This window comes from Nicotiana tomentosiformis, chromosome 11 (assembly GCF_000390325.3).
Source record: "Nicotiana tomentosiformis chromosome 11, ASM39032v3, whole genome shotgun sequence".
Classification (NCBI taxonomy): Eukaryota; Viridiplantae; Streptophyta; class Magnoliopsida; order Solanales; family Solanaceae; genus Nicotiana; species Nicotiana tomentosiformis.
The window spans coordinates 94112609-94124494 of record NC_090822.1 but is presented as its reverse complement, the minus strand read 5'-3'; the positions used below and the strand labels follow the sequence as shown (position 1 = coordinate 94124494).

Genomic DNA, 11886 nt, shown 5'->3' with positions numbered 1-11886 from the left:
AGTTTGGTGAAACACTCACAAAGGGAGCGTTAACGTGGTATTCTCTTTTACCGGAAAATTCTATTGATTCTTTTGCTGAGCTTACAGATTCATTTATAAAAGCACATTCGGGGGCTCAAAAAGTTTAAAAAGGATGGAAGACACCTTTAAGGTTAAATAAGGGAGCACAAAATTACATAGGGAATTCGTAGATAGATTCCAGCGGGAGAGGATGATGTTACCTCGAGTACCTGATAACTGGGCGGCTATGGCATTCGCGAGCAACTTGAACGAGAAAAGTTCAGAAGCCACGAGGAGGCTGATAGAAAGTTTGCGAGAATTTCTAGCAACAACTTGGAACTATGTGTACAACAGGTACGGTACGAAGTTGCGGATAGAAGAAGATACGGTCGCACAGCCAAGGGCCGATGAGAGGCCAGGATCGAGACCTTCAAAATCAGAAAGAAGGTCCGGTAAAAACAGGTACGAGCCGTACATGGGACCTGCAGGGCGAGACTCTCGATATAAACAGGAGAGTGCACGATTCGTTTCAAGACCAAGGCAAAAAGACATAAGTTCTTCATCCAGGTTCAAAAAGGAATGAGATGCCCGAAACAATGATTCCAATACGCAAGAAAGAATAGGAGATTACAACTTTAACATCTGTAACTCTGAGTTAGTGGTTGTTTTAAGAGGTATGAGGGATAAGGTGTGACGGCCTAAAGAAATGAGATCAGATCCAAGCAAAAGAAATCCAGATTTATGGTGTGAATTTCATAATGATCATGGCCATAGAACAACAAATTGTAAGCTTCTGCAAGGAGAGGTTGAGCATTTGTTGAAGTAGGGTTATCTTACTGATTTGTTCAATGAGAAAGTAAGACAATCATACATAAAGAATAGACAAGAGCCCCTAAAACCTCCATCGCCAAAAAGAACATTCAACATAATAACTAGGGGAGATAAGGTCAATGGAGTAACATATACGGCACGGTCACTCATGGAAAGCGAGTTCGCCAGGTCTTGATGGCGACAATATAACATTCGATGATGAGGATGCGAACGTCTTGATGATTCCTCACAAAGATGAACTGGTAATATCTTTACTTGTACATGATACTAACGTAAAACGAGTTTTGATTGATCCAAGTAGCTCAGTGAACATCATTTTACTAAGGGTGGTGAATGAAATACAAGCTAATGATAAGGTTATACCAAAAGCACGGTTCTTGTCCGGGTTTGATAATTCAAGCATTATTATAAAAGGGGAAGTTGTACTAACCACATTTGCAGAAGAGGTCATCAAGGATACAAAGTTCCAGGTGATAGAAGTGTACATGGCCTATAATATAATTCTAGGAAGACCATGGATCCATGATATGGACGTTGTCCCTTCCATATTGCATCAAGTTATCAAATTTCCTTCATATTGGGGGAATCCGTCAAATCCGTAAAGATCAACAAGCTTCAAGAAGTATCAAATCAGTGGTGATCGCAAGCATGGTAGCCAATGATGCACGCGCGAAATAGCAATTACAGAATTCGGTTGAGGACACTATTGCGAAAACCTCAACTAAAGACATGCAAGGACAGACTAATGTTGATTCGAGACCCGATGTTATTCAAGAGCCAGAAGAAAATGAAAATATTAAAACAACTGCCGAGGAGCTCGAAGCTATAATATTATTTGTCCACTGGCCAGACAGAAAAGTTTACATCGGATCAAATTTAAGCCTAGAAATGAAAGGTAAGTTAATTGAATTTTTATATGCTAACGCAGATTTCTTTGCTTGGTCGCACTCAGATATGACAGGTATACCACCGGAGGTGATGACTCATAAGCTGAATGAGGATCATTCACACCCACATGTTAAGCAGAAGAAAAGGAAGCAGGGGTCCTTCAAAAATCAAGTGATCCAGGATGATGTACAAAAGCTTTTAAAAATTGGTTCAATACGAGAGGTAAAGTACCCTGATTGGTTAGCTAATACCATTGTGGTTCCAAAAAATAATGGAAAATGATGCATATGCGTAGACTATACTGATTTAAATAAGGCTTGTCCAAAAGATTCATTTCCCTTACCGCATATAGATCAATTAATTGATTCTACTGCAAGTCATGAACTGTTAAGTTTTTTAGACGCATATTTAGGTTATAACCAAATAAAAATGGACCCTCTAGATGAATAAAAAACTTCATTTATCACAGACAGTGGGGCTTATTATTACAAAGTCATGCCATCTGGCTTGAAAAATGCTGGAGCTACATATCAAAGATTGGTAACTAAAATATTCCAAGAACATTTAGGAAAAACTATGGAATTCTACATAGACGATATGTTGGTCAAATCGACACAAGCAGGGGATCATTTTCAACACTCTCCGCAAGTACAACATGAAGTTAAACCTGAAAAAATATGCTTTTGGCGTGGCGTCAGGTAAGTTTTTGGGTTTTCTTGTTTCTAACAGAGGTATTGAGGTAAATTTAGCATAGATAAAAGCTATTAAGGAGATACCAGATATACTCACGAGCAAGAAAGAGGTACAGAGATTAACATGTAGGACAGCAACTCCGGGGAGGTTATATCAAAGTCATCAGAAAAAGGTTTTAAATTATTTTCAGTGCTGAAAAAGCAAAATCAGTTTGAATGGACTAACGAGTTCCAACAAGCTCTCAAGGACCTAACGTCGTATCTATCAAACCCGCCTTTGTTGGCCAAACTAAAAGACGGTAAAAGATTGCTCATTTACCTTGTTGTGTCAGAAGTAACGATAAGTGCGGTGTTGGAACGAGAAGATAAAGTTAAACAATCCCCAGTTTATTATGTTAGTAAGTCTTTACTAGATGCTGAGACACGGTATCCACACCTAGAAAAGCTTGCGTTAACGTTAATTATGGCATCTAGGAAGTTACGAACTTACTTTAAATGTCATCCTATTTCTGTTATAACTGCTTTTTCATTAAGAAATATATTGCATAAACATGATTTATCAGGTAGACTAGCTAAATGGGCAATAGAACTCAGTGAGTTTGATATCATATATCAGCCTAGAATTGCAATAAAATCGCAGGTGTTAGCAGATTTTGTGGCGGATTTTAGCACGAATTTAATTCATGAGGCAGAGAAAGAACTAAAGGTGTTTACCGGAGCTAATCCAGAGACTTGGACCTTGTTTACTAACGGTTCGTCAAATGTTAAAGGAGCAGGTTTAGGAATTATTCTAATTCCACCCTCAAGTGAAGTCATAAGACAAGCAATAAAATATTAACCAATCACTAACAATGGGTCAGAGTATGAAGCTGTGATTGCATGCTTGGAATTGGCACGAGAACTTGATGGGAGATTAGGTGTGTTACCATAGTTTTCATTAGAAATATCTAAAGGCGCATTCTCTGGCTCATCAATGAGTTTGAAGGGAAATGAACTTGATAGGGGATCATGGGAGACATGAGTTTCATCATCAGAAACCACGCGTCTCCTAACACGTGATTTTCTCACCAAAGAACCTTCTTCTACATCCTCTTCATCATCAGACCCACTGGCTTCGACAGTTTTCCTCTTGGAGGAAGAAGCACTCAAAATCCGTTCTTGAGCAAGACTTACAGAAAGCCTGGTTGATGGAACAGATGCGGGGCTAATGCCACGAATAGCAAACCCTAATAAAAAAGCGAAATGATGAAAAATTTATGTATAAACAAGTAAAGGAGGAGAGGAACTGCAAAGATAAAGAGTATAGTGAGTCTTCACTTTCTAACCAAATTTTTGTGAAAGAAATTTCCAAGATCTTTTGTCCATAGGAGCAGCAGTCAACATTTTTTTTACCCAAGCACGGAAGTCGAAAATTTCTTCGAAGACTTCCATGGTTACCTAAAAAATGAATATGTGGTTACATAAAGTAATTCAAGGCAACAAGGAAAAAATAACTTGCGTACAAAGTTCCATTTTTCTGGAAAAGGCATATTTTCTTCACCCACTAACACACTAGTGGGGGAAGCAACAAAGAGGACGTACCAGCCCGGTCACGATCATCCTCGGGGTGAACTAAAACCCTTTTACTTCTAGCCACGTGGGAAAAGACCCCTTCACAAAACAACTTGGGAGAGTAAAGATGAAGTAAGTGACGGAAGGTAAAAAGAGCGGAAACCAAATCCGACAAATAGCGAAGGTATGCCAACGCTCCACACGATGGGACCAATATGGCCAAGGCAAATATTAAAATAATGACAAAACTCAATGATCACTGGATCAATGGGAGGCTCAAACCCTAAAGTTAAAGGGTAGGTATAAACGAAAGAAAATCCAACATGGTAAGAAGTGATTCTTAAATTAGCACCAAGAATTAAAACTAGAAAATCTGATTTTCAATGACATTCTCGTCGAACTAAAGAAAGAAGACCAGGAGTGATTAAACTTGATTAACGTTCAGCAGGGTTAAGGGAAGCTATAGAAGAAACTTGATTCTTCATGGTCTCACGATCTGACACAAAAGAAACTGTAGGCTCACGCATAGGTTCATTCAGGTCCCTATTTTTAGAAGAGAATCTAGGGGTCAAAGAGCTCTAAGTCTAGAAGAAGATGGCATGGCAGAATTACTTTGAGAAGTAGAACCACGAGTAGATAACGAACCAAGGTTGCAGAGTCTATCACCTCTCCTACTCCTAGTAGGGGCAGTAGAAGGAGCAAGCTCATTAACGATCACAACTTTGCGAGGGTATGGTGTTGAAGAAGACATGTTTAACAAAGAAAATATAGAGAAAAGGTACAGAAATACGAAGAAGGGTTAAGATGGTGGATACAGAGAAGAAGAAAGAAGGTTTCAAGAAATCAAAAAAGATGAAGTATTTATAAGGAGATACAACCGTTGTTAAAATTGGTCATTATGAAGTGTCATAATGGAACCGTCACTTTATGACTGACGCAGCCGCAGAAAAAACCGTAAAAAACGTTGAGAAACTGCATAACCAATCATAAGAAGCCATGTGGCATGGGCATTAAATGAATATGACATACGTCACATCGATTCTGAAGGAGGCATAATGATACTCGAGGAACGACGGCAAAGAATTCCAGCCGTAAAAACTTACCACTTTCCGAATATTCAGTTGAGAATATTCAGAAAGTGGGGGGACTATCTGTATTGGTGGAAAAAGACATTACACGTGGACTATCAATAAGGTGACAGGGCATGGTATGTGGAACATCGATGCAAGGACAAGTGGCGTTCTTAATTAGACGAGTTAAAGAATGCGGAAAAGGCACGAGAGAAACATCCACGGGGTTACACTGAGAAAAAAACCGGACCTCACAGCTGTAAAAGGAGAAACAAGAACGAAATGAATAAAGGTTGTGAAGAAGGGAAGATACACAAACCTGTAATAAATAAGGAAGGAAAATCGGTGCAGTTACAAAGAATCTTTAATCATAAATGTTTCCGTTACGGTTATATATAGTAACGGGCAATCAAGGCAATTAATATCATTAGTGAGCCCAAATTATGTAAGGAAATCGTTATAATTGTATGCTCCTATATAAGGACTGAAATCTCATTTGTAATTAAAAAAAAATAACAATTATTATTGAAATTTATACAGTTATTCTTTGCTTTGCTCTCAAAGCTCTAAGCCGTAATTTTGGGAGTGATTATCAGTTCATTTCATATTTTCTTTGTCAATTATTTCCATTCCTTGATCTATTCTTTCAAATTGTTGGGAAAGTGAAGTAAATCTTGGTTATCAATAACCCGATTTCTTCTAGATATTGGCTTTGATCGAAAAATCTATTTTTGAGTTAAACATAAGGACAGCTAGTGCACAGGATATTTTTGACCTTGCAAATTCTTCAAAGAACACCACTGTCTTCATACCATATAGTCCTGGCCATATCCGGGATATTGGTCAGCAGATACGCAACGGCCCGATGGCGGCAGCTAGTGCACATGTAGGGGTATATTTGGGACCATTTACGAACAGAGGATAAAATTATTTTATTTTCAATAATTTAGGGGTAATTTTGAAACTTTTTCGTACTTAATATTTGTCGCCCATCTTCGGGGAAAAATATTAAATTAGCAGTGGCATGAATTTGGAGTGAGGGATGGATGAGGGTGGTGGATTTGTTGATGGTGTTTAAGGGACATATTTTTCCAACATTAGTTCATTTAGTAAAAAAAAAATAGACAAAGTTGGACGAAGTTTTAATTTATGGCCATGTTTTAAGGGACAACTAAAGGTAACTTTTTGTGCAAATGACCCTCAAGAAATCTCTGTGACGTAAGTGGTCTCATTTCAGTTCAATTTTGAGAGAGTATCATGCAAAAACTTACGACAGATTTCCGACTTAATACACGACATTAAAATTAAATACTGATTGCTTAGGGTTTTACACAAACTTTGCGGCTCGAAATGGCGAAGCCACATGGTCACAAGGGTGGTCAACTGACCACCCTTCGTCGAAATATTGCATTGTGTATATAAATAAAATATTACGTTTTAGAGGTATATAATGCATATTGAATACTCTTTGTTGGAAATTTTTTTCACTTCTTTTAAATTTAAATTCCGTTGAGAAAACTATTACCTGCACCTATACAAATGAAGTTGGTATTTCAAATCCCACAACTATCTTATTATTATTTGTTTTGTTTTTCTAGAATTGAGCCCGAATGTTCAAGTCTCACATCTATCTTGTTGTTTTTTCTTTCTTTTTCTACAATTGGGTCCACCCATGGAGATCGGGTATCTCTTGTGTCTCCTCTTGCATATTAATTAAGTAGTACTTTTTTCTTTCTTTCTTTGGTTTATTCTTTTAAATTTCCTAAATTTGACATATTGAAATCCCTATTCTCCTGCTGTCATTATCGTTAAATTTATATAATTAAATCTAATGTCCTTATTAAGATTATCAACATTGGAGAGGATGTGTCATATAGTCAATGGATTTAACTAATCTCAATATTTTAATATAGAGTATAGATACATATGTGAAAAATCACTAAAATTACAAACAAAAAATTATATATGTATTATTTTAAATCTTGAACCCGTCAAATATAAAATTTTGAATTCACCTTTTTATAACAATACACTCATATTCTTGAAATCTTTAATATTCCTGTGGTAGAAGGGCAAGCCCATTATCTATCAAGTTTTAAATCATACACCCTCGGTTATTGAGAGAAATGTTGATGTGATTTATTTTTATTTTGAAGCCAAAATAGAGCTCAAATTTTATTCTAGATGCCAGCAAGTTGGCGTGGACACCATAGTAAGCCTCGTATTTTAAAACCCACCTTGATAATTCTTGTTCCATTCAGAATTAATGATAGTTTAACTGTTACTGTAACAGGATTATCCGTGTAATCAGAGGCGAACCCAGGATTTGAGTATGACGGGGGCACCATTATCATTAGAGTGTATTACCCAAAACTTTATTAGCTAGTAAAAGAATACATATAAACTCTAGGATAGACCAGTAAATAAGTAGCATATTCCACTATATAATATAAACTTGCTAAGCAAAAAACTACAATAAAGTAAAAAGAGCTTACGCTTTGATTCATCATACTCCCCAATTGACTCGCGAACACAAGCTCCAACTTCATCATACTCCCAAATTGACCTACAAACACAAATTTTAAAATAAGTATTCCACAAAAAAAAAATATTGCACATCCTTGCGCACACATGAACTAAACTGGAATAAACTTTAAAATGTAAAACAAGCTGAGTTGCCTTAATAGCAATTCGCGACATACAAACAATAATCTACTATTGTCCCAAAAAGAGAACTAAAGAAGGCACAACTTAAATCAAAATACAAACTTCAATATTATAGAATATCTTTAATTGATACTAATATAACAAAAGTACATCATCCACTTATACTTGAACTCGACGCGTTCTCATACTCTGAAAACGGTCAATAATAGCATCATTGCTTACATTTGAAAATACTTCTTTTTCAAAGTAACAAACTAAACAATCATTTAAAAATGCATCACCAATACTACTACGCAATTCATCTTTGATGTACTTCATGGATGAGAATGCTCTTTCTACCGTTGCAGTCGCGACAGGTAAAATTAGAGTCAACTTTACAAGTAAATAAACAAGTGAATATGCCTCCACAAGATTTGCTTCAACCAACGCTTTTGCCAAATCACCAATTCCTTTCAAATCCGAGAATCTAGGGTCACCATGTTTCATGTGCAATATGAAAGTGTCAAGTTGGTGACTAAGACGAAGCTTCAATTCACCAAACTCATCTGGATAATACTTGGCCAATGTCATTATTCTTTCCTTATCAAAATTAGCAAACGAATTAGCTGGATTCAAGCTAGCCATACCAAGAAGCAAGTTACCACTAACAACATCAAAACGACTGTTAAGCTCCTGAAGTTGCAAATCAATCACTGTGTAAAAAAGCTCAATACGTAAGTGATGTGAATAAGTAACACTAGAAGGCCTACGCTTTGACTTTCCAGGAATATAGAATTCTTCCATATTGGGCACCAAAATGTCATGTTTAGCACAAAACAAAGAGACTTCATCCATTAATGATTTTCATCCTTCATTTCTCATTTGTTGCAACCTATCCTTTGTAAGGTTAAGAAATATCATGGCATTGACAATATCTTGCTCTTTCTTCTGTAAAGCTTTACTCAACTCGTTCGACATCAACAATACCTTCAACATCAAGTGAAGCATGAACACAAATTCAAATGAATTGATTTTACTCAAAAAGGCTTCTGCTTGCAATCTATCATTAGCCTCGGAACCTTCATATTCAATCACCCCAAGCACATGAACAATAGATGCAAACAAAACAACAAAGTTATCTAATGTTTTACAATGTGATCCCCAACGAGTGTCACCTGGCCTTTGAAGCCCTCGTTCTTGATTTAATCCTTTCCCACTTACCACTCTCTACCAACTGCTCCAATAATTCTGCTTGATGGTCCCGAAGTTTATCTCTACGTTTAAAGGATACTCCAATCACATTCAAGACAATAGAAACTATAGCAAAGAAAGTTTCCACCTCCTTATATTTTTAGCAACCGATACAATTGTCAACTGTAATTGATGAGCAAAATAATGAATGTAATGTGCCGAAGGAGTTTCTTGCAAAATTAAAGCTTTAAGACCATTCATTTTTCCTTGCATATTACTAGCTCCATCATACCCTTGTCCGCGTATTTTGGATGGACTTAATGAGTGTTTCATAAGCAAAGAAAGTATTGCTTCCTTCAACGATTTTGCAGAGGTATCACCAACACGAACAAGACCAATAAATGGCTCGTTCACTTGGCCTTTTTTGTCAACATACCGCAAAGCGAGGGCCATTTGTTCATGGTGTGAAATATCCTTGGACTCATCAACTAATATCCCGAAATAATCCCCATCTAAATCATTGATTATAACTTTCACGGTTTCTTGTGCACAAGCACTCACAATGTCCTTTTGAATTTTTGGCGAAGTCATCATATCATTTTTTGGAGCATGTTTCAATATGACTCTATCCACTTGAGGGAGTCTCTTTGCAAGCCATTCCAAAAGCCCTAGAAAAAGGCCTTTGTTTTTTGAAGAATCACTTTCATCGTGACCTCTAAAAGACAATCCAAAGTACAAGAGGAACCTTGCAACATCGATTGATGCATTTAAACGAATTCGGTGCTCATTTCTTTGTTTCTCAGATTGCTTATCAAAAGCAACTTGAATTGATTGGGATTGATATGATAAGTCTAACATCTTGTTGAAGCACTTGTGGTGGAGGCTATTTACTTGACCAACATGTAAAGCAAGTCTTTCCAAAGCTTTATTTCAAGCCTTAAAGCCCGTTTTTGTGAAAGAGTCACCCGTGCTTCCATGAACATAATCATTTTTGAATAAATAACAACATAAACAAAATGCGACATTTTTCTTCACACTATACTCCAACCATCTAGAATACGAATCTTTAAACCAACCCGGACTAAATTGACGCATTTTATTCCCGAATAAAGTCTTAGGAAACTTATGATCAACCGGTTGGCAAGGTCCATTTTGAATGTAGTGTCTTCTTACTTCATCTCATATTCTAGGACTATATTTATCAATGGGTACTCTCTCTCCAGGATCGGGATTGAGTAATTTCTCATCAAACTCCTCTATAAGATGAGAGGAATTGTTTCTAAGAGTAGAACTTGATTGAGAAGAATTAAACTTCGTCAAAAATATGTCCATCTCAATTCATAAGAACACGAACTTCCTACAAAAAACGAGTCCAATAAATTTAAGAGTCTATCAAGAATACAAACAAACACAATATAAATAGAGCAATACACCCCTTTTATCAAGAATAAAACAAATACAACTTATTGAATACTAATACTACAACTCTATAAAAGTACCACTTGATATCTTCACTAACATTTACTTGTAAATTCTAGCTATGTTGCATAATTTAATTATATTTTAATACTTAATATTTTCACTAACCTTTAAATGTAGTGTTGGTTGCTAGCACAGTATAATTAAAATTGCGTCTCAAAATACTTAATTGACTTCTTTTTGTATATCAAGAATCAGAAACTTAAACATAAATTGAAAAACATGGAGACAATCATTCTTAAACAACCATTCTTAAATAATTTAGAGCGTCTTAAAAATAGAAAGAGAAGCCATTCTTAAAGTTAAATAGCAAAAATTTAAGAGACTACTAAATTCCAGAGAAAATAGAAGCTCAACCTAAACAAAATTATTTGAATAATAGATTTGGGGTTTACCTAATTACCAAGAATACCTTTACTGGAGATTCTTGAACCAAAACTTTTAAACCAATTGTTGCTCATTACATGATAACTCTGCACTATATATGTCTTTATGAATATGTGAGTGTGTTCTCGAATTTTTGATCAAGTTTATAGCTTATGTAGTTCTGTATCTTGGCTGTTGTTTATTGACTTGATTTTAGTGTTGTATTTATTTAGATAATAATTTAAACAAAAGCAGATGTCATTTTGTATTTTGTTGTGAGCCCATATTTAAGCTTTCTACAGTTTTACTCAAATATCTTTGAAGAGGTCAAGTTTAAACCAATATATTTGAGTAAAACTGTGGAAAGCTTAAATATGGGCTCACAACAAAATACAAAATGACATCTGCTTTTGTTTAAATTATTATCTAAATAAATACGACACTAAAATCAAGTCAATAAACAACAGCCAAGATACAGAACTACATAAGCTATAAACTTGATCAAAAATTCGAGAACACACTCACATATTCATAAAGACATATATAGTGCAGAGTTATCATGTAATGAGCAACAATTGGTTTAAAATTTTTGGTTCAAGAATCTCCAGTAAAGGTATTCTTGGTAATTAGGTAAACCCCAAATCTATTATTCAAATAATTTTGTTTAGGTTGAGCTTCTATTTTCTCTAGAATTTAGTGGTCTCTTAAATTTTTGCTATTTAACTTTAAGAATGGCTTCTCTTTCTATTTTTCAGACGCTCCAAATTATTTAAGAATGGTTGTTTAAGAATGATTGTCTCCATGTTTTTCAATTTATGTTTAAGTTTCTGATTCTTGATATACAAAAAGAAGTCAATTAAGTATTTGGAGACGCAATTTTAATTATACTGTGCTAGCAACCAACACTACATTTAAAGGTTAGTGAAAATATTAAGTATTAAAATATAATTAAATTATGCAACATAGCTAGAATTTATAAGTAAATGTTAGTGAAGATATCAAGTGGTACTTTTATAGAGTTGTAGTATTAGTATTCAATAAGTTGTATTTATTTTATTCTTGATAAAAGGGGTGTATTGCTCTATTTATATTGTGTTTGTTTGTATTCTTGATAGACTCTTAAATTTATTGGACTCGTTTATTGTAGGAAGTTCGTGTTCTTATGAATTGAG

The 11886-nt window shown here is 35.4% G+C and overlaps 2 protein-coding genes across 2 annotated transcripts; both read right to left on the bottom strand.

The window, feature by feature from the left end:
* Positions 1-7858: 7858 nt before the first annotated feature.
* LOC138901864 (uncharacterized) lies at positions 7859-8533 on the bottom strand. Its single transcript, XM_070189660.1, has one exon. The coding sequence runs from the start codon at positions 8531-8533 to the stop codon at positions 7859-7861; it is 675 nt and encodes a 224-aa protein (XP_070045761.1).
* Positions 8534-8542: 9 nt separating this feature from the next.
* LOC138901863 (uncharacterized) lies at positions 8543-9727 on the bottom strand. The gene is made up of 3 exons (XM_070189659.1): positions 9018-9727; positions 8900-8952; positions 8543-8757 (listed from the first exon to the last, which is right to left on the bottom strand). Exons 1-3 carry the CDS (start codon positions 9725-9727, stop codon positions 8543-8545), a joined length of 978 nt encoding a protein of 325 aa, XP_070045760.1.
* Positions 9728-11886: the final 2159 nt, after the last annotated feature.